At 44.3% G+C, this 25,458-nt stretch overlaps 2 protein-coding genes across 4 annotated transcripts in view; one reads left to right on the forward strand and one right to left on the reverse strand.

Moving 5' to 3' along the window:
- Positions 1-8,616: 8,616 nt before the first annotated feature.
- NOB1 (NIN1 (RPN12) binding protein 1 homolog) lies at positions 8,617-25,306 on the reverse strand. The gene is given in 10 exon segments (NM_183083.1): positions 8,617-9,215; positions 10,908-11,052; positions 12,082-12,179; positions 12,807-13,007; positions 13,099-13,227; positions 13,432-13,503; positions 15,186-15,316; positions 17,882-18,014; positions 18,136-18,269; positions 25,208-25,306. Coding segments are annotated over 9 exon segments (1,242 nt in total). The 5' UTR covers positions 18,199-18,269; positions 25,208-25,306; the 3' UTR covers positions 8,617-8,945.
- Positions 22,115-25,458, forward strand: part of WWP2 (WW domain containing E3 ubiquitin protein ligase 2) — a 144,831-nt gene continuing 141,487 nt past the window's right edge. The window contains exon 1 of one of the 3 annotated variants that reach the window (XM_059876647.1): positions 22,115-22,440. In XM_059876647.1, the coding sequence (XP_059732630.1) occupies positions 22,414-22,440 (27 nt within the window). In that variant the 5' untranslated portion in view covers positions 22,115-22,413. Of the gene's footprint in view, positions 22,441-24,680; positions 24,985-25,458 lie in introns of those variants that run through there. The other 2 variants (XM_005218541.3, NM_001083414.2) reach the window with 2 other exon arrangements.

The following is a 25,458-nucleotide window of genomic DNA, read 5'->3' on the forward strand; positions in this document are numbered from 1 at the left end:
ATTTAGTGTATTAATTTTTTTTCATCCTGGATTTTCTTCACTAATTTTGATTTTTTTAAAAAATATTGCATGATTGGGACTTCCCTCATGGTCCAGTGGTTAAGGCTCCGAGCTTCCACTGTAGGGATAGCAGGTTTGATTCCATGATCAGGGAACTAAGATCCTGCATGCCTTGTGGTGTGGCCATAAATGAATAAATAAATAAGTAAATAAATATTGCATGATTTAGGGAATTCCCTAGTAGTCCAGTGTTAGGACTCTATGCTCTCACTGCTGAAGGCCTTGGTTTGATCCTTGGTCAGGGAATTAAAATCCTACAAGCCACGTGGCACAACCAATAATAATAATAATAATAGTAATAAATAAAAATAAGTTAAAATACTGCATGACTTATATTGATACTGTCTAAAGTTGATAAACCAAGAAATAGAGCACATTATCAGAGTGTAACCACCAGAACCATTAAATACAGTGTTTCACAATATTTCTTCTAGGAATGAAAAGTGACAGAAGATTATTTGTTTATGTTTAAGAATGAAAACTTTTAAGGGGTATGAGAGTTTAATGAAGAGTTTGCTACTCAGAAAGTTTTTGGGGGGACATGAGGGTCCGTCTAGTCAGTTCAGTTCAGCCGCTCAGTCGTGTCCAAATCTTTGTGACCCCATGAACTGCAGCATGCCAGGCCTTCCTGTCCATCACCAACTCCCAGAGTTTACCCAAACCCAGGTCCATCAAGTCCGTGATGCCATCCAACCATCTCATCCTCTGTTGTCCCTTTCTCCTTCTGCCCTCAATCTTTCCCAGAATCAGGGTTTTTTCAAATGAGCCAGCTCTTCGCATGAGGTGGCCAAAGTATTGGAGTTTCAGCTTCAACATCTGTCCTTCCAATGAACACCCAGGACTGATCTTCTTTGGGATGTACTGGTTGGATCTCCTTGCAGTCCAAGGGACTCTCAAGAGTCTTTTCCAACACCACAGTTCAAAAGCATCAATTCTTCTGCGCTCAGCTTTCTTTATAGTCCAACTCTCACATCCATATATGACCACTGGAAAAACCATAGCCTTGTTGGGAACACAGAGTTTTAGCCACCTGGGAAGTACGTCCTTTTCCAAATTCTTGATGCCTTGTGGTATGCTGTGTTTTAAAGTACTGTCTTAAAAAAAATAAAGTAATGTCTTGTGTGTGCCTTTTCATTTTAAGATGGTGGTCCACAGTGTTTATGGCAGCAGAGATGGGTTTCATGGAAGGCAATTATTCCATAGACTCGGGCTGGGGCGGAGATGATTCAGTGAAGCTGGCGATGGGGAGAGGCACATGAAACTTCGCTCTCTCAACTGCTGCTTCCCACCTGCTCTGCTGCCTAGCTCCTAACAGACCACAGACGGGAGCAGTCTGGTGGTGGGGGACCCCTGTTTTAAGACAGTACTTATTGGCTTGCTGTTATGAAAGTTGAGGACGAGTATTTGGACAGTATCCACCAACTCTGCCTTTTCTCCCTCCTATTTTTCCAATATGGTGATACCAAAAACTCTGACTGAATCAGTACTTAGCGTTTATGCTATTATGACAACAGACAAAGCAATGAATTATGATTACGTTTCCTCTCTCCTACAACTTTGTATCTTTCTAGAGCAATATTTGCCTCTTTTTTCATGATTTTTCTGTACTGTAAGCACTCACGGTTCCCAACCATGCCATCTAATGTGTAAAAAAAAAGACAAATAGCACACATACCATGAATGCTATTTTTTCATTTGGTGAAATTCATCAGATTTCCTGTCAGTTCTAGTCTTTGGAGAAAGGCATGCTGGATGTCCTGTCTTCCACTTTGGGCCGATCACTCTCTGAGGTCTGCTGCGCAGCTGTCTTTCTGGGGTTCTTTTTACCTCTGTCTTATGTTAGAGCCCAACTGTTTCTCTCTTGTTTACTCTTCCCCACCCCACTCAGGATTACTTTCTCCAGTAGTTTCCCCAGAAAGGATAAATGAAAGGTAAATTTTTTGATATATTGCATATCTGACCATTAGATATCAGACCATTTGGTTGTGTGTAGAATTCTATGGTTGTCATGGAAAATCTGATACAATTTGCTTCCTGACCATTTGGATGTAGATCACTTACATTTTTCTCTGTAGGCACCTGAGATCTTTTTATTCCCAGTGTTCTGAAATTTTACCAAAATGAACATTATAGGGGTAACCCCCTCATATGCCCTTACTCTGTATATTACTATGAAATATAATATGTACATTTATATATTACTATGAAAACCATATTGTATTAATTTGTGCTTTTCTAAATGATCAAAATATACCATTCTAAGCTTATCAGTGGACAATTCTTCTAATTTCATTATCCTTCATGGAAGAAAAGTCAACAGATTTAATTCCTCCATCCCTGTAGAGTAGGAAATAATGATCATGCAATCACTGAAGACTTACTATGCATCAAGGACTGTTCTAGATATAGTTATATATGTATTAGCTCATGTTAATTCCCAATAAAACCCTTTGAGAGAAGTGTTATTATAACTCATTTTTTAATAGCTTTATTAGGATATATGAGCCATAAAATGTGCCAATTTAAAGTGGCTAGTACAATGGCTATTAGTATATTTTTAGAGTTTTGCTGTGAGGACATTAATCTCATTTTAGAACATTTTATCATGTTCAAAAGAAGCCTTGTACACAGCAGCAATCACTCTCCCATTTCCCTGGCTGTCCCTGACCTTTGGTCCTCGGCAACCAGTTATCTACTTTCTGATTGCCATTCCAGGCATCTTATAAATGATATCATACATTATATGGTCTTTTGAGACTGGCTTCTTTCCCTTAGCGTAATGTTTTCAAGGTTCATCTGCTACTGAGGCCAAGTTCATACTGCTCGCTGCACAACAGGTCAATAAATTGAGAGACAAGTTGTTGGGGCAAGGAAAAGTGATTTTATTCAGAAAGCCAGCAGACCCAGAAGATGGTGGAATCCTGTCCCAAAGAAGAATCTTACCCTAGTTAGAACTCAGGCTTCTTTTACACTAGAAGGAGGAGATGTGGCTCGTCATTGCAAACCTTTTGGTGCTGGAATCCTTTGTTCTTGCAGCTGTCCACAGAGGTCTGGTCACAGTGTTCCTATAAACATCCAGTAAGACAATTTTTATTTTCTGTTCTGCAGGGATTTTTTTTTTCTTTATATATGAATGGAAAGGTATTAAAGGTCAGAGCCTTGAGAATGGGCTGTCCTATAAATGTCAGGCTATAGGCAATATTCATTTATAAAGGTGCAGAGCCAGCATGACTAAGCACAGGCAACAGAGCTCAAAGATTAGAGCTAAAGAAACAGATTCAGTATGGAGTTAGGTTTGTTTTCTCTGTTATGCATTCATGTCAGTACTTCCTTCCTTTTTATGACTGTATTATACTCTGTTGTGTGGATAAACCACATTTTGTTTATTCATTCATTCATTTACTCATTCAGTTGAAGGACATTGTGTTGTTTCCACGTCTGGCTATTATGAGTAATGCTACTACAAACATTTGTACACCAGTCTTTGTGTGGACATATGTTTTTTATTTCTCTTGGGTAAGTATATATAGGTGTAGAATTGCTAATAACTCTATATTTAACATTTGAGAAACTCCCAAACCGTGAGGTCAGGAATAAACCCCCCATTTTACAGATGAGGAAGCAGGCACCCAGTGCTCACCAGCTTGTCCACGGCTCTACAGCTTGTCAGTGGTGTAGTCCAGAATTGGAACTCAGGCTCTTGGTCTCCAGAGCCAGCTCCTATCTCCTTGTTATCAGAGTTAGAGTCAAAATTCTTGAGTCTAGCTCCAGGTCAGCTGCTAATGCTTGTCTCTCTGAGCTCTGTTTGCCTTATCTGTAAAAATACAGGTTGGGACTGCATTGTCTTAAAGGTCTCTCTAGCTTTAACTTGCTGTCAGTTTAAGATTGTACAGTTCCCATGATCTTCTCCAAGCAGGCCTCGGTCCCAGGTGTAGGTATGCACTGGGCATTGTGTATCAGCTGAAAACAGTGTCCTCAGGGCCTTCCCTGCATCCCCAGGGAGCACGCCAGCGCCATGGAGCTGTAAGAAGCTTTGTTGATCGTCTTTATTATCTAGAAATAAGAAGCAGGGGCAGAACCCTCAGGAGTCCCTCATCCTCCCGATGAAAGAACACAAACAGCCTCATTAGTCACCTGCCAAGGCCCTGTATCCAGAAGTCCCCAAAGTCCCCTTGGTTTTTTCCAGCTGCAGGTGATGGACTTAGCACAGTAGCTCAGAGCCATGTTTGGGCCTGTCTGGGGACCCAGGCATCTCTTGTCCTCGATGGTTCCCATGGCTACCAGCCAAGTATCCGTGGAGGGAATAGGTCCTTGGTGTCAGGAGAGAGATGGTTCTTCTACTTTAAGCCCCGTCCCATTTTGCCCTCCTGTCTCACAGTCACAATCACTGCTGCACAGAACACACACTGTTATGTTGGACTCCCTGTTTTCCTGTGTGTCTTGATGGAATTTTGTCCTGTTACATATTGTGTGAAGTAGGGCATCCTCTGTTGGACTTAGACCTTCCCTGATTAAAGTGAAATTTCTCTTCAAATGGCATACATGTGTTGTGAAGAGATTTTATCTGATGTAGCAAATTGAGTTTTGGTCTCAGATCAGAGAACATAAAGTATAGAAGGGACTCATTTCCTTTTTTTCTTTCCTTTAAAATTTTTTTTTTTTTTTTTGCTGTGCTGGGTCTTAGTTGTGGCAAATGAAATCTTTAATCTTCCTTGCAGCATGTGAGATCTTTAGTTGTGGCATGTGAGCTCTTTAGTTGAGGCATCTGGGAGCTAGTTCCCTGACCAGGGTTTGAACCTGGGCCGCCTGCACTGAGAGTGCAGTCTTAGCCACTGGACTGCCAGGGATGTCCTAGGGACCCATTTTCAATGCTTGATCCTTTTCACATCACTAGTAACTCTTCAGCTTTTGCACAAATACCTTCAGGATGGGGAACTCATTTGTTATTTCCATGAGCAAACTAAAAGAAAAGTTTGGAAAAAGTATTTCTTGCCTCTTGAATTATGTTCTCTAAAGTGGTCTGAGTCACGCATTCAGCTCCACAAGCATTTGTTGAATATCATTCAAGATCCAGGCACTGAGCTTCGTGAACAGTGTAGAAAGAGAACACCCAATGTCTGAAGAGGTACAAGCAGCTGTTAGTAAACATGCACAATGTCACTGTGCTTCACAGAACTGCAGTTTCCTCGTTGTCTTACTTACACAAAAGGTTTCATTTATAAGAATTTACCTCCAAATACATGAACAAAAAAACATAGTGATGTGGACGTGTTGAATGTTTCCACTCCAGATTTCTTCCTGTCCATAAATACTGGGGTAGATAGGTAGGTTTAGTTGCTCAGTTGGGTCCGACTCTTGTGACCCCATGGACTGTACCCTGCCAGATTCTTCTGTCCATGGGATTTCCCAGGCAAAAATACCGGAGTTGGGTTGCTATTTCCTTCTCCAAGGCATCTTCCTGACTTGGGGATCAAACTTGGGTCATTGATAATAATGTATATGGGGTATTCTTCTAGATCCCCCAGACTGTTGCTGCTTGGCTATGAATTAGGATGATACTGCTTCCTTGGGAGAGTGTTTTGAAAATGTGAGAACACCGAACTTTCTCTTAAAAAAAAAATTTGTTTTTGGCCACGTCCGGTCTTAGTCGCAGCAGGCAGGCTCGGTGGTTGGGGTGCGTGGGCTCTCCAGTCGAGACACGGAGTTTCAGTTGCTGCAAAGCCTGTGGGATCTTAGTTCCCGAACCAGGGATCGAACCCATGTCCTGTGCATCGGCAGGTGCGCTAGACCGGCGGGGAAGTCCCAGGGATTGTTTCTTGTTCCAGTGGGATTGGGTGGGGCCACAAGACTGGTTCTGGCATCAAACCAGGAGTAGGATTCTTGCAAGGTTGGCTTTGTCGGTTGAGACCAGAGCAGCCTTTAGTCTGGAAATAATTGTTTCCTGATCTGGAGTACCTGCCTGATGCCTGTGAATTAGGAAGTTTTCCACTCTGTATAGCAAGAGTGTGAAGCGTCCCTGGCTTCGGGTGAGCTTCGAGGATTATCTCGTTTGGGTGGGGAGGGGTATTTCCTTCCCCAGCCTCAGGAAAGGCCTCACGTTTAAGTGCTCATCAGTGCTTCGCCGAGGACGCACAGGGGCCCCTCTGCAGACCTGGAATGCTTGCGTGCACTCAAGCGCTGTGATGGCTGCTCCTTCCCTTTCTTTGGGCCCTCCTGGACTCCCGGCACTGTTGTTCCACCTCTTCCTTCTGGAAATTCTCTCTCGATATCAAACCAGTGCAATTGTGGAGCTCACCTGTCTCCTCCTCTCTTAGGGATCACCTGCTTGACCTCCAGAAGCTGAATACTATGGTTTTCCGTGTTTTAGCTCTTTATTGTTTCAGGTGAGAGGGTAAATATGAACCCTTTTACTTCCTGTTGGCCAGGAGTGAAACTGTATAAAGACAACCCTAAAGGGTTTAAAGGCAACCTCCACAACCAAGCTAGTGTTCTGGCTCTGTCTTCAACAACTGAAACTGAAACTCTTAAATCAGTCAGGAGAAAGTCGTGATGCATGGCCAGCAGGTGGTGTTTGGTTATATATATATCTCAGTTTTTACAAGGCTAGTATTAAATGCCAAATATATGCAACAAGTATTTACCGGGCACCCACCATGTTCCAGGTACTGTTCTGTGTGCCTATGAGCAGTGGACGAGATACTGCCTTGTCTTCCAAAATGTAACACACACCCACACTTTTTTGCAAAAGAAAACACAAGGATAAGTCAGAAACAAATGAAATGGATTAGCCAGGGAAAAAGAGGAAACGGGGATGAGAGGGGAAGGCCATCTAGTTGTACACACACCTCTGTTTCACATAGTTTACATAGTTTTTACTTTCGGAACTGAGTTTTCACATTTAAAAAATACATAGGACAGGAAATACCTTAAACTGAATTTAAGTTCCCCCCAATTAGCTTTATACTAAATAGAAGGCAATGGCACCCCACTCCAGTACTCTTGCCTGGAAAATCCCATGGATGGAGGAGCCTGGTGGGCTGTAGTCCATGGGGTCGCTAAGAGTTGGGCACGACTGAGCGACTTCACTTTCATGCATTGGAGAAGGCAATGGCACCCCACTCCAGTACTCTTGCCTGGAGAATCCCAGGGACGGGGAGCCTGGTGGGCTGCCGTCTATAGGGTTGCGCAGAGTTGGACACGACTGAAGCGACTTAGCAGCAGCAAATAGACAACCATACAGGGAAAAACTTGATGTAAGGAACTTTTGAAGCTAGCACTCTGTGAATATGCTGTTAATGTAAAGAACTTAAGAAATCTACTCAGCAGGTTTATTTACCAAGTAATCTGTTAAGCATCATTTAGGGTGAGGCACTGAGAACCAATGACAACGTATGTAGCTTTCTTGTCCCATGTGGGTCACCTCCATCTAATTACAAGGAAACATCCTGTCCAGCCCAAATAGAGGGGCATGTTGAAAACCTGGCTAATACTATTAAAAAGGTCAACTTCACAAATGACAAAGGCGGAGAGATTGTTCAGATCTGGGGGAAAATGTTATGAAGGACAGTACTGGGGCGAGTTGGTAAAATCTGAAGTGTTATGTATTAGGTAACAGTAATGTATCATGTTAAATTTCCTGAATTTGATCACTGTGCTGTGGTTATGTAAAAGAACATCACTGTCCTAGGAGACACTTTGTGTATGAAGAAGGGGAAAAGCAAATAAAAAATGTTAACAATGGGAGAGCCTAGGTATTTTCCTGGATGACTGAAATGTTTTCAAAATGAGTTAAAATTAAGAGCTACAATTTTTTTTTTAAATAATAAAATTAGTACCTAGTATACTTTCTGGCAAAAAGAAAACCTAAATGCTTGATCCTTGAGTGCACACCTTAAGCATTTCTCTCACTGCTGGGCATACACACTGAGGAAACAAGAAGGGAAAGAGAGAGACACGTGTACCCCAATGTTCATCGCAGCACTGTTTATAATAGCCAGGACATGGAAGCAACCTAGATGCCCATCAGCAGATGAATGGATAAGAAAGCTGTGGTACATATACACAATGGAGTATTACTCAGCCATTAAAAAGAATACATTTGAATCAGTTCTAATGAGGTGGATGAAACTGGAGCCGATTATACAGAGTGAAGTAAGCCAGAAGGAAAAACACCAATACAGTATACTAATGCATATATATGGAATTTAGAAAGATGGTAACAATAACCCTGTGTACGAGACAGCAAAAGAGACACTGATGTATAGATCAGTCTTATGGACTCTGTGGGAGAGGGAGAGGGTGGGGAGATTTGGGAGAACGGCACTGAAACATGTATAATATCATGTATGAAACGAGTCGCCAGTCCAGGTTCGATGCACGATACTGGATGCTTGGGGCTGGTGCACTGGGACGACCCAGAGGGAGGGTATGGGGAGGGAGGAGGGAGGAGGGTTCAGGATGGGGAATACATGTATACCTGTGGCGGATTCATTTCGATATTTGGCAAAACTAATACAATATTGTAAAGTTTAAAAATAAAATTTAAGAAAAAAATGCACAGAAGCTTATAATCACATTTATTAGAAAAATATTACCACTTAGAAGTTCCTATCTTTAAAGGTTGAAGATCTGCTCCAGGCACCATCTGCTCTGTTTTCGTCAAACTCCCTCAACAAGGCAGGAATCCCAGTTCTCTGGATGCGCACAGGTCAGGGGTTAGCCAGGCTCCACCACAAACCCAACCCGAGGCACCACAGCAAGTCCCAAGGCAGCGCTGAGGAAGTCAGGCCCTTTCTCTGTGTCCAGGGGGTTGTGGGGCTGGCACACTGGGGAACCTGAGACCGGGTCTCCTGGCAGCCGTCCAGCTTGCCTGTCGAGCTTATGCTTCACCTTTTCTTCACAAACTTCTTTCTGGAAGCATTGGGATTTAACCGTCTCCTCCCGGCTCCCAGGGTGCTGTCTCGGACCTGCAGGGTGGCTGAGCGGCTGGAGATGTCATTCTCTGCAAAGGGAGACACCCCAGCTACGTAGTCAGGGGCAAACACGTCGGTTTTCTGCCTGGCCTTTCGGGAAAGTCGCAGCTGAGGGAAGCGCTGATCCTCGGTCAGGTGGGGGTTGATGGCATACTTGCCCCCTTTGGGAGTGGGGAGAGAGTACTGCAAACAAGAAGGGGAAAGGCCATTAGAAGGACCGGGATTCGTATTCATGCACACCAGATCCTGAAAGCTCAGCTGACAACTCTGCATGTGGGCTGACAACCCCAGTGGAGTCTATCACCACTGCCTGCTGTGCACTAAGCCCCTGACTTGATCTTCCCACCTGAGCCTCACCTCACCTCACAGATGCAAAACCCAAAGCCGTATGCTGACTACATACTCTCAGATAAAGACAGAAAGACTGCAGACTTCCGACTATGTTTCTCTACTTGTTAATTACAAATAATAACCTTATGGGAAATTTGATCATCTTGGTTTTGGTTAATTATATTGGCATTACATAAGAAACTGCCTTAACTAAGTGATCAAAGTTATTACTAGCAGTAAACTGGACAACTAGTTATCATTTCCCCCCTGACAGGATGCACTGGGAAGACCCAGCATCACTTCCGGGTGCTCCTGCCAACACTGCACAGCCTGAACCTAAGCAGGAGGGAACACCAGGCAAACCCAATCAGCGATGTTAGGGAACTGCTCTGGACTCTTTAAAACCATTGAAAAGTGTCAAGGTGTGAAAGACAACAGACTTGACAAACTACTTCAGTTTTAAAGAGAGATGACAAACACAACGTGTGAGCCTAACCCTTTCTTCTTTTGCCACAAAGGAAATCCGTGTCAAACTTTGAATATGACCCATAGACAGGAGAACTGCAGGCTAGGTCACTGAGTTGCACCTGACTCTTTGTGACCCCACGGACTGTAGCCCACCAGGCTCCTCTGTCCATGGGATTCTCCAGGCAAGAATACTGGAGTGGGTTGCCGCTTCCCACTCCAGGGGATCTTCCCAACCCAGGGATCGAGCCTGCATCTCTTAACATCTCCTGCACTGGCAGGCAGATTCTTGACCACTTGCACCATCTGGGAAGCCAGATAGTAGTGCTGAAGTAACGTTAACGTCTTGGTTTTATTAACTGTACAGTGGGCGTGAAAGCCAAAGTTCCCCATTCAGGAAACACACAGCAAAGTATCTAGAGGCCAAAGGGCAGCAGGTAGCGTTTACTCTCAGATGGCTTTTAGGGGAAAAGAAAAAATATATATAAATGACAGAGCAAATGTAGTAAACGATTAAATTGGGAAATTAAATGGGAATTTGTACTATTTTTTGGCAACTTTTCTATAAATCTAAAATTATTTCAGAATAGAAAATTTAAAAATGAACAACCCTTCTCACATTAGTGGCATCTGCCTAGGAATACCTGCTGGCCTCTCAATGCTTCTCTCCTGATTCCTCAAGACAAATCCATTCGGCTGTGTGTCCAGGCAGAACTCTTGTGCAGAGCACTTCACACCCCTTCCCTTGTGGTTCTTGGAGCTTCTGGAAATTCTGCCCATCCTCAAACTCCCGCACACATCCAACCTCCACCACCCTACAAACAACCTCTCTGTGACCCCACATGTAATTTATTGTGTGGAATTACTGGTGATTTCTTCTTAGACTGCAAACTCCTCAAAAAGCTCATGGGGAGGCTGAATTGTGAGCCTTCCCCATCTGGATCACAGGCTTTCACGAACTATCTTGTAGAAATCATGAGGCTTTGTTCTTCTCTCTGATCATTTGCTCCTGATGCTAAGAGGTCTAGCTTCCCCAACCCTGGGCCCTGCCATCAGGGGAGGGGAAGCCGTTCCACTCACCCTCAGGCCGCGAGGATTTAGCACCTTCGGGTTGCGGGAGAAGTGCATGTGCAGGGTCCCGTCATCGCTGACGGTCACAGACACCTTCTTCAGCGTCTTGTTTCCACAGTGTGCACAGAACACTCGGCTCATGTCAGACGTTGTCCTATAGACACAAAAGAGCCTCACTACACTGGAGCCTCAGGCAGCAAACCCAGTCCCCGGGGTGCACGGCGAGTCTCGGGCCTCGGAGGAGGAGGCGGCGGCCCGAGAAGTGGAAGGGGACAGGCTGAACTGCACTGCCATCCTGGACCAGGGCTGCCCGGCTGTATCTCGCGGCTGATACATGCACACTGCTGCCCCACGGTTCCAGGGGAAAATGACGCAGGTAGTAAGAAAACTGAGCAGGATGTTTTTACAGTGGCCGTGAACGCTTCACCGAATTCTGTCAGGCATTATGCTACAAGTGTACCCTGGAAACAACCCCATGAGGTGGGTATATCTGCATTTCACAGGTGGGGAAATGGCAGCTAGGCAAGATAGCTAGCTGCTCAAGGTCACAGAGCCAGTAAGTAGCATGCATACGCCCAAGGAATATGGCTCCAGAGTCAGCGCTCTTACCACCACCCCCCCTTCTCCAGGGGCATGCTATTACATTATTACAACTATTACTGAATACCTTGGCCCCAAATGTCATGTCACTGGGCATGATGCCAGGAGGTGGCTCTGGAGATGCTGAAAATGTATTAACGAATCATACAGGAAGCACTATCGAAGCTGCTATGGTTGATGGGTGTGGGCGCTGAGGCTGACCCCCAGGCCTCTCTCCTCCCTTCTCAAGCCCCAATGGTGGACTCTGAACAAGAGAAGCTGCTGCTCTCAAGGACCAAGCAGGGGCCCTAGTGTCTGTCCTTAAGGAATTCTCCCTCAGTTCCCAGGGGCAGGAGACAAGAGCTGCATGAAACTGCCAGAGAGGCCAGGCCCCTGACCTGATGTCTGTGCAAGTGAACAGAACCCTCTCAACAGGGGTTAGGAAATAATTATTCTGTGCAAGAAACCATCCCGTCACTGGGGCTAATCTGAGGTGGAAGGAACACCTGCACAGAAGGCAAGGCTCCCTTTCAAGAAGCCCACAGGTTTAGGTAGAGACGGGTGCTCGACAGGGGCACCGGCGCCCACACTACTGGCTACGTACTTGAAGCAGCCATGGCAGCGCAGGATGTAGCTCCGGGCCTCGCGGATGAGCATGCCGTTCACGGCCAGCACGTGCAGCCCCATCTGCAGCAGGACATTCTGCAACCAACACGTTAACGGGGAACCAAACTCAGAGCAAAACCGACATTATCTTTAACACCTGCATAATCACAGTTAAGAGAACTTCACAAACCCTGGTCTGGCTTATGAAGGGCTTCTGCTCAAGAAAAGCAAGCATAGGATGCCTCTCAAGACGGGTAAACCAGGACAAGGACCCAGATTCTTCTGATACCAAGTGCGACTGACTGTGAGCGTTAATTAGCCAAGACCTCCCATGAGTGATCTCTTTTTTTTTTTAAAGCAATCTCTTTAACAGAGACATTCATTGTGTCAGAGCAAAATTATTCATTTCTGGGTTGGAAACCTCTATAGTCTCGAAATACTGAACACAGCACAGAACATTACACACACTGAAAGAAAAGCACCAACCGATTGTGAATGTCAGACGTTAGAAATGTAACGTACTATATACATTTTGTCAATATATTATGAATCCCCAACCTCCAAGCGAAATGGCAAATCACCAAAGAGCATAGGCAAAGTTCTAGAACCAGGAAAAGAAGCATTATGTAACAGTTCTGCACATCCCATCCCCAACCTCCGAGGGACCACTGTCCGTACAGGTATGACACTGAGCCCAGGCAGACAGATACCCACTCCACCCACCTGCATGGCAAAGTCTGTAGTCACACAGCCGACCCGCACGTCCTTGGGGACAGCACACTGCTTCATCTCCTGCTGGATCTGCTTGATGTTGCTGGGGGTTATCCACCCACCACCGTCATCATCACTGTCTTGGTCCTGTCTTTCATCAAGTCCATTCTCTTCATCCTCCTCCTCATTTGGAACATCCTCACCTCCATCCATCTGAAACATTAATAGAATTCAAACTCCCTGCCCATGGGTGCAGCTGGAAGATGCTAGTCTGTGGTCATCAGATCATAAGGCAGGGCCTTACCAGCAGCTCCTGCAGTTCACAATCAATGTTAGGCAAAGGATTTCTCCAGAACATGAAGGAACTGAACTCTAGGTCCTCAGGCTCACTGGCTGGGTGTCTGTGTTCTACTGTTTCTCGTGGGGGTTTAGGCTGAGATTAAAAGAACAGTAATTTTAAAACCTGAAAACTGAGAGAGAGAGTTAAAGATGACATGATATACAATGTACAAGTCAGATCAGGCAGGACTGTACATATTGCAGCATCTCTCGGGATAAATTTGGTTCCCTGGAATTTGTGGAGATCTGACATGGAGCAGAAAAAAGCATGAAGAGCCCGGCCTGTCTCAGAAATTACCTTTGAGGGCAGATGGAAACCAGAAACGTGCAGAGGCGTTTCCGGGTGCTGAATCGATGAACTCACTTTAACCTTTAAAAAGAAAAAGGAACAAGAGACAGCACTAAGCAAAGAAATACAGGCTGAAAATTCAACATGGAAGAGTAATTAAAAAAAAAAAAAAACAGAAAACAAAATACTTCCCCCTGGTTATTGAAATAAAAAAGATTTATTCAATGTTTTTTAAAGAGTGAGAAACATAAAAATATATGTGAAGAATTATTCAGGGAGTCCACTACCACCAAATAACCATTTTAGGACATTCCTTTTTTGGCCCTGGACATAAAGCTCTAATGCACATCATTATGTATAAAACTTGGAAGTATCTTTGGTTACATCCTTAGGATAAATGCCCAAAAGTGGAATTGCTGGGTCAAGAGAGAGGAGTTTTAAAGCTTCTGATACAAAACAGGTTAACTCCTGCCCAAAAGACTGCAGGAAAGGGTGGTTTTTAGGAATCTCAAGTTGACAGATGCCAAAACAGAAACCCGGCTCAGCCACAAAGTCAGCCTTTATGTAAAACTATTCCCTTGACTCCCATCCCCCCAAAACATTCTGGTGACACACGGAAGTCTGTACTTTCGGCATCGCTTTTAGACTTTTTGGATTGGAGGACTCTAAAGCTGGCTGAGAACAAGTGAAGGCAGTTCCAACTGGAATAGGAACATCGGTCCACTACAGTGGAGTGCTCACAAGTCTACTAGTTTTGATGACTTTAGACAGTGGAGATCAAGTCATTCTTTGTAACCACTAGTTGAAATTACTTATTACAGTATAAACTATCTATCTTCCAAAATCCTCTGGCCTGGAAACAGTCAGTGCGGCCCAGGCACAAAACCATTAATCTCTTCAACTTAAACGAGTTGGACAAATCTGTAAAAGCACAACAGGAACCCAGAATTTTGAAGGTTAGAAAGAGTTGAAAAAAAGGGTAGCATTTTTGGTATTCCTTCTTGCTTGTTTCTGGAAAAGAATTCTATTTTTTCAAAAGTAGTGATAATATAATTGATTTTTACTCTCTTTCCGCATTTTTATTTTTTTTTCGCATTAAAAAAAAAAAAATTTATTTGGCTGTGCTAGGTCTCAGCTGTGGCATGCAAGATCTTTTAGTTACAGTATACAAAGCTGCTTAGGTGCAGCATGTGGGATTTAGTTCCCTAACCAGGGATTGAACCCGGGACCCCTGCATTGGGAACTTGGCGTCTTAGCCACTGGACCACCAGGAAAGTTCCTCTTTCAGCATTTTAAAATTTAACCATTCTCACCAAGAACTTACAGGTCAAGACTGAGACACATTTGCTAACTACAATGTAATGAACCTTATCTGGATCCTGATTCAAACAAATAAACTATTAAAAAATTTATAAAATAATTAAGAAATGTGAACAAACACACATTTGGATATTTGATGATACCAGGGAATTGCTATTAATTTTGTGTAGTGTAATATTCGTTTTGTGGTTATATTTTAAAAAGACATACCTTATCTCTTTCAAGACACACCAAGAAATATCAGTGAAATAAGATGTCTGAATTCAAAATGCTCATGGCTAGAGTGGGTGGAGATGAAAACAGACTGGTCATAAGTTGATAACTATGGAGGCGGAATGATGGGGACACTGGGTCCATTACACTACTCCCTCTACTTCTGTACATCTGATAGTTCTCATAATAAAAAAGTAAAAATGGATGAAATCACAATCCTTCTTATTTACCTTTTCTGGTTCTTGTTTTAGGTGAGACACCCCAACAAATTCTGCTTCCAGCTGGTAAGTAAGTGCCAGTACTTGGATATCTGTAGCAGAAAGGCTAGGATAGTCTCCAGTTTTCTTTGAAAACTCAGTCACTGTAAACAAGAGATTCCAAACTTCAGTTAAAAGCAAAGAGCCATATGACTCTGGATAACTGTAATGAAAGTATGAAAAGAACTTTGGATCAGTATCCCCAAACACACCTCACTCATTCATCTCCTGATCTTTTTCTACTCAGAACCAAGACATTTGTATCTCTCAAGATTTATGCCAGTTATGTTTACTGTAATGTCCTTATTGAGTGCAGATGAAGGGACAGAAAAAAGTTAATAGAAAATCATTGAAAGTTAGCATAATATTTGCAAATGATAAGAGTTCCTCTTCTAGGCTCTGGTATTATATTAGAATAGAAAGTCTCTTCTCCCTCAGCAATAAAGTTCTGTGATTCTAACAGTTCTTTTTAATAGAATGGATGATCACAGTACAAGTGGGATGGAAAGGTGATTCAACCAATAATTATTGTCTATGATGAGACAAAAATACTGGGTAACAAATATTGAACAGTTTTTGTATGTAAACCCACCCCAACAAGAAAACCCACATCCCTATTTAACACAAAGTGATCTCCAGCTCTTGTGTTGTTATTCTCCTGAGACATCAATAATAAGCATATACAATAATATTTTGACACATTAACAGAAAGATGTCTTCTGCTACATTCAGTTCAGTTGCTCAGTCTTTGCGATCCCATGAACCGCAGCGCGCCAGACCTCCCTATCCATCACCAACTCCCTGAGTCCACTCAAACACATGTCCATTGAGTCCGTGATGCCATCCAACCATCTCATCCTCTGTCACCCCTTCTCCTCCTGCCCTCAATCTTTCCCTGCGTCAAGGTCTTTTCAAATGAGTCCACTCTTCGCAGCATGTGACCAAAGTATTGGAGTTTCAGCTTCAATATCAGTCCTTCCAATGAACACCCAGGACTGATCTCCTTTAGGATGGACTGGTTGGATCTCCTTGCAGTCCAAGGGACTCCCAAGAGTCTTCTCCAACACCACAGTTCAAAAGCATCAATTCTTCGGCACTCAGCTTTCTTTATAGTCCAACCCTCACAATCATACATGACCACTGGAAAAACCATAGCTCTGCTTTTGAATATGCTATCTAGGTTGGTCATAACTTTCCTTTCAAGGAGTAAGCGTCTTTTAATTTCATGGCTGCAGTCACCATCTGCAGTGATTTTGGAGCCCCCAAAAATAAAGTCAGCCACTGTTTCCCCATCTATTTGTCATGAAGTGATGGGACCAGATGCCATGATCTTAGTTTGCTACTTTAGCACCAGGAACAATAAGTATACAGCTCACTAAAAATGCAGCTATTAATTAACAGCAGCTAAAATTTATTGGGTACTATGTATCAAGTGCTATGTTAAAAGCTTTTCATTTTGTCCTTCAGTCAAATCTTTACAAAAATTTTTAAGCTGAAAAAAAAATTTTTTTTAAGTTGAAATACAGCTGATTCACAATGTTGTGTTAATTGCTACTGTACAAAAAAGTGATTCAGCTATACATTTATACATATATATTCCTTTTAAAAATGTTCTTTTCCATTATGGTCTATTATAGGATACTGAATACAGTTCTCTGTGCTATACAGTAGAATTTTGTTGTTTATCCAGTCTATATATAAAAGCTTACATCTGCTAATAACCCAACCTCCCTCCCTCAACTCCCTCCCTCTTGACAACCAGAAGTCTGTTCTCTATGCTTGTGATTCTGTTTCTGATAGGTCATTTGTGTCACATTTTATATTTCACATATAAGTAATGTCATATGATATGTGTCTTTCTTAGTATGATAATCTCTAGTTGTATGCATGTTGCTGCAAATGACATTATTTTGTTCTTTTTTATGGCTGAGTAGTATTTCATTGTATATCTGTACCATATCTTCTTTATCCATTCATCTGTCAATAGACATTTGGGTGGTTTTCATGTCTTGGCAAATGTAAATAGTGCTGCTATGAATATAGGGGTGCATGTATCTTTCTGAATTACTACAGCTTTGTCTCAGTATATCCCTAGGAGTGGGACTGCTTTAGCCAAATCTTGTGAACTAAATACTATTAGTATTTTCTCAGAAAGATTAAGTAACTTGTCAAAGATCACAAAACTAGTATGTTAGAGAAAGCTAAAGAAGTCACAAGTAGTGTAGGTAGCATCATCTCCAATATCAGCCTTTAAACCCTAAAACCCCTAAAAACACTTTCAACCACCTAGGTCCTTTCCAGGGCAGGACTTCTATTTTTAATCCAAACAAATTTAATATTTACAAAACGCTGGACACTGTGCTGAGTGACATTATTCTTCCTTTAATGCTCCCAGCAACCTCGAGGATAGGTACTTTTGTTAATCCCATTTTACAGATGAGGAAACTGACGCCTAGAGAGTCTGAGTGATACACGCAAGGGAACATAGCTAGTAAGCAGCAAGGCCTGGCTAACTCATGACTCAGGAAGCCTCTCTCCCACCAGGATCTTGACCGTGGGGTTTCTAAACCAACTCTGATAAAGTAACCAGGCTCCAACTAGCACCAGAGCAGGTTCAGTCAGCAACCTGGGACCCAGCTTCACTATCAACATCGGGCAGAGGTACTCACCCAGTCGCACGTATTCAGGGAAGGGCTCCTTGAAACGCAGCTCGTAGGGCAGGACGGCGAGCCGCCTGCGCGTGGCCTTGTCCCGAATCTCGCTGATCACATTCCGGATGGTGTAGATGTTCTTCCCGATGTCCTGCGGGGAGACCAGCCCAGCTCACACCATTCCGCACCACGCAACGTGCTGCCGGATTTCCCAAACTCCGTCAGGGGCCACCAGCCCAGACCCCGCTCCTCTCCACAGAAGCACCCTGTACCTGCAAAGCCGCATCCAGCAGAAACGCCCCGGCATCCGCTACAACGTGCTCCACCGGCGCCATGTTGGCCCAACGAGGCCACACCGCGCATGCGCGCGGATCTTCCGCCAGTCGCTCGGTACCAATCCGGGCCCCTGGGAACCGAGAAAAGAAGCTGCAGCTAAGCGGCGACTCCTGGCGGGCGCGCCGGCATTTTCCGGCTCTGAGCAACCGGCGCGCCTGCGCAGTACGGCCGCCCGATTGCCTGGGAGGTGTGGGCGCGGTCAAATCTTGGGAGGGATCTGGCGGGGGGTGGTCGCCTGAGAAAACGCTGTTTGGCATCAACTATTGGCCCTCAGGGCTTCCCTGGTGGCTCAGACAGTAAAGCGTCTGCCCGCAATGCGGGAGACCCGGGTTCGATTCCTGGGTCAGGAAGATCCCCTGGAGAAGGAAAGGGCAATCCACTCCAGCACTCTTGCCTGGAAAATCCCATGGATGGAGGAGCCTGATAGGCTACAGTCCATGGGGTCGCAAAGAGTCGGACCCGACTGAGCGACTTCACTTTCATAATTGGCCCTCAGGGGCTTCCCTTGTAGCCCACTCGTTAAAGAATCTGCCTGCAGTGCAGATGACCTGGGTTCGATCCCTGGGTTGGCAAGATCCCCTGGAGAAGGAAATAGCAACACATTCCAGTGTCCTTGTCTGGAAAATCTCACGGACAGAGGAGCCTGGTGGGCTGCAGCCCATGGGGTGCAAAGAGTCGGGCACGACTGAGTGACTAACACTATTGATCCTTCAGTTCAGTTCAGTCGCTCAGTCGTCTCCGACTCTTTGCGACCTCATGAATGGCAGCACGCCAGGCCTCCCTGTCCATCACCAACTCCCAGAGTTCACCCAGACTCACGTCCATCGAGTCAGTGGTGCCATCCAGCCATCTCATCCTCTGTCGTCCCCTTCTCCTCCTGTCCCCAATCCCTCCCAGCATCAGGGTCTTTTCCAATGAGTCAACACTTCGTATGAGGTGGCCAAAATACTGGAGTTTCAGCTTTAGCATTATTCCTTCCAAAGAAATCCCAGGGCTGATCTCCTTCAGAATAGACTGGTTGGATCTCCTTGCAGTCCTTAGAGACTTTAATTGGCCCTTAGGGCGTCCCTGGTGGTTCAGCGTTAAAGTATCTACTTGTAATGCAGGAGACCCAAGTTCGGGTCCCTGAGTCTGGAAGATTCACTGTAGAAAGGCATAGCAACCCACTCCAGTGTTCTTGCCTGGAGACACCCCATGGGGTCATATTCTTGCCTGGAGATGCCCCAGCTTCTGTACACTTGAATTCAAATATTCTGTATTTGGTTTTATTGTTGAGTCAGTCGGTTCAGATGACCTAAAGACTGGGCTTCCCTGGTGGCTCAGTACTAAAGAACACTACCTGCCAAGGTAGGAGACTCCAGTTGAACCCCTGGGTGGGGAAGAGCCCCTGGAGAAGGAAGTGGCAACCCTCTCCAATATTCTTGCCTGGGAAATTCCATGGACAGAAGGGGATTGGCAGGTTACAGTCCATGAGGTCGCAAACGGGTTGGACATGACTTCGTGACTAAACAACTCTATGAAATACTATTTTATAGGCAAGGGGTGGTTGCTCAAGAAAACGAGGCCAGGCTAACATTGACTAAATGGTGCATTAACACTGAAACAAACCAACTCAGAGCCACTTTCTTACCTTTATGCCAGGCCAACCCCTGCTTTCTTACCCCTACTTCATTTTGAGCAATTTGGGGCAGGGATCTCTATCTCTCAATTTTTTACCTTAATATTCTTGCTCCACTTACATAAAACAGGGCTCATAATTCCTTGCTGAAATTCTGTAATTATGAAATCTGGTCTGTTAGAAATTCATGCTGGTGAACTTGACTGAATAATGTCTTTTCAGTCATCTATCTTCAGTGGTGTTGAGTTAATTCTATACTGTCTTTCTAGTCTTCACTCCAGTTTTCACCCCTTGATTATAATTTAGCCCTTGTACCTCCAAAAAGTCATTCACACCTCTGGGGGGTCTTAACCACTGAACTACCAGGGAATTCCCTATCATATCAATTTGTGTTGTTGTTCTTATTTCTGACATTCTCAGTTCCTCTGCAGAATTTTACATGGCTGACCATCTCCTCTTTCTGGACTGTCTCTCCTCTCTTCACTCTCATGATGCATCACTATGGTCCCCCTGCATCTCTGGTGATTTTTCAGCCTCCTTTAGTGCATTCTCTTCTGCCTTGCGCACAGGGCACCATCCACAGAACTGTCTTGGCCTCCATGTCTCTCTGTTTTCTCCTTCACCAGTACTATCTATCCTCAAAGCTGGTCATAATGATCACATTATATGAATACCTCTGGAATCTATAGGTCCAATCCTTGTTTATTCCATAACCTAGTCTTTTGGCCACATCCTTCTGAACATTTTTGGCATTATTACTCAGGAGGAGGGTTAAAACTAGGTAATTGTCTCTCCTGCCCCTGCTTAAAATTTCTTCACTGGTTGAGTTCCTATTTTTACTAATGGCATCACCAAAAAAGGCATTCAAGGTAAGAATCTCTTCTGAGTCATCTTTATTTCAACCTGTACTCCTCTTGCTCAAGTTTATTGATGTCACTTCTGAAATGGTTTGAGGTACCTGGGTCCCTTCTCCATTCATTCCCATTAAGTTTTTATTTCATGCCTAGAAAATATAGTTCACTCAAAATATAGTTCACTATAGTTCACTATAGTGAAAATATAGTTCACTAATATTCCTGTCTCTAATTTATTCCTTAATTGACTGCTCCTGCTGCCTGGAAAGGCAGGGATTATATAGAAACTAGACCCCACAATAAAAGAGGTTTATTGAAATCAGCAATAACTCTGTGGACACTATGGTGAAGGAGAATGACCTAGATCAATGTTCTCCAACTTGAGTGTAAATCAGAATCACCTGGAGAGATTGCAGAACTAGAAATAGCTGGGCTTCGTCCTCAGTTTCTGATTCAGTACGTCTGGGCAGAGATGGACAAGCTGCCTTTCTAATAAGTTTCAGGTGACACTGATGCTGCTGACCTGGGGTCACACTTGAGAACCACTGATTTAGGAGAATGGTCAGGAAAAGAAAGATCAGGCTTTGAGCCATTCTTTTTCTAGTAAACATTAAAAATACTTGTCAATATAGGCTTCTTGACACTTTGTAGCTTTTGTCATTTTTTGGTAATACTTTAATCCCTTTTCTCTTTCCCTGTAATGTTAGTCTCCAAGTCCCCTGAAGCCTTGGGACTGTGGAAAAAAATACATACTGAGAGCTAATTTACACCACCACGATTTGGGTGATGTAATAGCTACGAGCAAAGTGATATCTTGTGTAGTGTCGAGGGGCAAGTTTGAGTTTAGAGGCCTAAGCTTCGGAGCCACATCTTGAAGGATGATGAGGGCAAAGACTCATGAGGTCTGAAAATCCAAAGGGAGTGTTCAGGGAGTTGAGGGTAATGTCTTTGGTAGCTGAAGGTGTCTGGGGACAGGTTCTCTCAGAAGTGAAGGGAAGAAATTCCTTGGTGGCCTAGTGGTTAGGATTTGGAGCTTTCACTGGGAGACCCCAGTTCCATCCCTTGTTGAGAAACCATCCCACATGCTGCCAAAATACAAAAAAAAAAAAACCCCAGAAAACCTCAGAGGACCCAGAAGTGAAGTGAACCCTGAAACACGTAGTTTGAAGCTCCTTGTTTTTTTAAAAAATGAAGAAAGTGAAGAAATCTCAAACATTATTATGAAAATTGTCACTGGAAACAGTTTACCTTAATAAATGAACACTTTCAAACATATGTAGCGGAGAAGGCAATGGCAACCCACCCCAGTACTCTTGCCTGGAAAATCTCATGGACGGAGTCTGACAGGCTGCAGTCCATGGGGTTGCGAAGAGTCGGACACGACTGAGCGACTCCACTTTCACTTTTCACTTTCACGCACTGGAAAAGGAAATGGCCACCCACTCCAGTGATCTTGCCTGGAGAATCCCAGGGACGGGGGAGCCTGGTGGGCTGCCATCTCTGGGGCTGCCCAGAGTCAGACAAGACTGAAGCGACTTAGCAGCAGCAGCAGCAGCAGACATATGTAGAAGGACTCCACGTATAACTCATTTGGAGATAATGACAACTTTAACATGTGAGACCCTTTATGAAAGAGAAAAGGTCTTGATTGTGTGCCAGTGAATATTTGACTTCACTTCCAGGAAAATTTACAGGCTATAAAACTTTATACTTAACAGTTGCGTAGGGGAGAGAAAAACTTGATGCAGAAGAAATATGACTTGAATTCAGTAAGTATATCTAGAATTCCTCTGGACTTTCCTGGGAGTGTCCCGGACTTTCTTGTCTCTGCCTTTGACCTTGTTTTCTCTTCTGCCTGAGAATTGTTCTTGCCAACCCCCACTTACTTAGTCTCCAAGAAGCCACTGTGTTGTTCCCTCTGCAAACTGGTCCTGATTACCCAAATCAGAGTTTTCTCCAAGGACAGATTTGGACCCTTATTTCCCACCATACTTAAGACATTTCAAATCTAGCCCTCAGTGAGCAGTTATTACTTCTGCTTTGCATTGCAGTTACTTGGTTGTCTTCTTTAAGTAGGTTGAAAGTCAGGGACTGTTTCAGGGGACTTTTTCCTTAAATGAACATTTCAACTTCTTTTTAATTTTTTGGGGGTGCTTTCATGATGACATAGTTCACATTTTTTATGTGTCTTAAAATATCTCCTATATTGTAGGACCTATAGCAGCCAGTTCAGTGCTCAATAAAAGTTGATGTAGTCTATTCATTCAACGGATTATTTAAAGAGGCCTCCTATTGGCCAGGTACTGCTTTGGAAGCTGGGTTATGGCTCCTGTCGTCGTAATTTTTTTGTTGGGGGTAACAGATTATACATATACACATTCATGTGAAAGGCAGATAGTGCTAAGTTGAGGAAATAAGGAGAGAAAAAACAAATCAGGAAGGGACTGGGAGGAGGGGAAGGAAGAGATGAGTTGCGATTTTAAATAGTGTAACCAGGAAAGGCTTTACTGCAAGGGACAGTTAAGCAAACATATGAAAGAGATGAGGGGGTGAGCCAACTGACTACCCAGGAAAACAGCTTTCCAGGAAGAGGGGAAAAGCAAGTCCACAGACCCTCAGGATAGAGTGGCTGAAGCAGGGTACTGAGTCAAACTGCAGTTGGAGATGAGATGAAAGAAACAAAGGGGAGGGGTGGAAGGGACCATGTACGGACTTTATGAAAGAAAAGTGAAGTCTTTCAGTCGTGTCTGACTCTTTGTGACCCCATGGACTGTAGCCTACCAGGCTCCTCCGTCCATGGGATTTTTCCAGGCAAAAGTTCCGGAGTGGGCTGCCATTATTCAGGATATATATTAAGCTTTTACTCCTTTAACCCACAGTGAGAGACTGCCTTGTCTAATCCCTTTTTTCCTTTGGGTGAACACCTACTCAAATGCCACCAAATCAAAGAGGCCTTCCCCTAGAATAGAATTAGTACAACTCCCATCTAGAGAACGTTACTAGAGAGATTTTAGTAGTTTTATAGATGGGATTACTGTAAGAATTAAGGTGTTAAGAGAGGACTGTAGCTCCTTAAAAGGCCATCTCCTGGATGGATTTGGGATGGGAAAAGTAGAGACTAAATGCTCAACCAGTTTAATTTGTATGCATATCTGATCCCTCCAACTGGAAGACCTAAGAATAACAGACTAATTAGTGAACAGTGCTTAAGGTTAATTAGGTGATTAATACTCATTTTAGTTAATGGTGATTGAAAGTGAAAAATTGAGCCTTCATTCAACTTGTCAAAGCTGAAGTTCTTGACCATTGGTAAAGAATATGGACTTAAAATGTTTTATTTTCCAATTCATAAAGTTCTATCTAATCCATATATTATCGAAATGGGGTTAGTTTGGTGTGCTGGGGCATCTTATGGACAACAGCAAAGGTTTCGGAGCTTTTCTAACCTTTGTTTTATGTCACAAGAACAGATGCTCCACAAAAGCTACTTTTGAGTTTCTACAGTCTAGAAACGTGCCTGGCACATAGTAGGCTTAGGGTTGTCAGGTATAGCAAATTAAAACATAGGATGCCCATTACATATGAGTTTTTTTTTAACTATAAATATGTACTGTACCAGACAATATTTTGGGGCACACCTCCGTATTAATGGCTGTTTAAAATTACAATTTAACTCGGTGTTCTGTATTTTATCTTGTCTGTTAACCCTAAGGAGTTCAATAAATATCTGTTGACTTAATAGATTGAACGCCTCCTCTCACCTGTAAAATGGAGCTAAGATAGACCCGCCCTCAGCGTTGATGGGAGGAGTAAACGAAGCGCCTGGCACTCTGCGAGACTTCAATTTGTTTGCTGGGAGACCATCTAGCAAGTGGAAAATCCTCCCACTTTTTAAACATACAAAGGACAAGAAAGCCTTCTGGCCAGAGGTTCTCAGGCCCGGCCTAGGTTGCCCACACCTGAGGCCCGGCCAGCCTCTTCCGGGTCAGCTGACCGCGCGTGGTCACGTGACCTGGCCCGAGTGAGGGCTGTGGAAAGCGGAAGTGGGAGAGGAGTTGGGCGCCGCTTCTGTGGCCGCTGCAGGTAGCCAGCGCGGGCACTGGGGACGCAGCTGGCGGGTGGGGGCGCAGGGAAGTCCGGGGGCGGCAGGCGGCGCGGGGTGGGCCGGGGGAGGCGCGGCCCCGGCGCCGGGGGGCGGCGGCTTCCTGTGGGAGGGGCCTGGCGCGGCGGTTCCGGCCTCCGAGGAGGGGTGTCCCGACTCCCGCCCGAGCAGGGTGGGCGCGCCGCTGGCCGTGCGCGGGGGCTGCTCCGAGGTGGGCGCGAAGGCCGTCCTGGGTGCGGCGGCCAGCAAGTCGTCCCGGAAAGGGAAAGCATCATAGGTGCCAGGAATGAAGAGGAGTGACCTTTGTTGAGGAAGCGGAGCAGGGGGAAGGGGCGACTTGGGGGATTGAGTTGCAATGGGTCGCCTGAGAATGGGCGAGTGACGTGGTGGGGAAAAAAGGAGAAATTAGCAAGAAGATGCAGCGTGAGCCTCACCTGAGAGTCTTTTCCTTTCTTCCTCTTTGGAAATGATTGGGTGCTCCAGACTTTGATTTTGTTCCCATTCAGTGTTTTAAACTTTAGGAGGGATCATAGAATCTTGACCGTCTTGCTTTCGTCACACTCACTTAGTCTTGCTTGGGTAGGGTTTCCACTTCTTGGGAACCTGGTCCTTCAGATCATCTTTCTTAGCGGTTTGCTCAGATCAGATCAACTTCTAGACTTAAAAACAGAGTGTGGGCACGTTG

Source organism: Bos taurus, chromosome 18, assembly GCF_002263795.3.
Source record: "Bos taurus isolate L1 Dominette 01449 registration number 42190680 breed Hereford chromosome 18, ARS-UCD2.0, whole genome shotgun sequence".
Lineage (NCBI taxonomy): Eukaryota > Metazoa > Chordata > Mammalia > Artiodactyla > Bovidae > Bos > Bos taurus.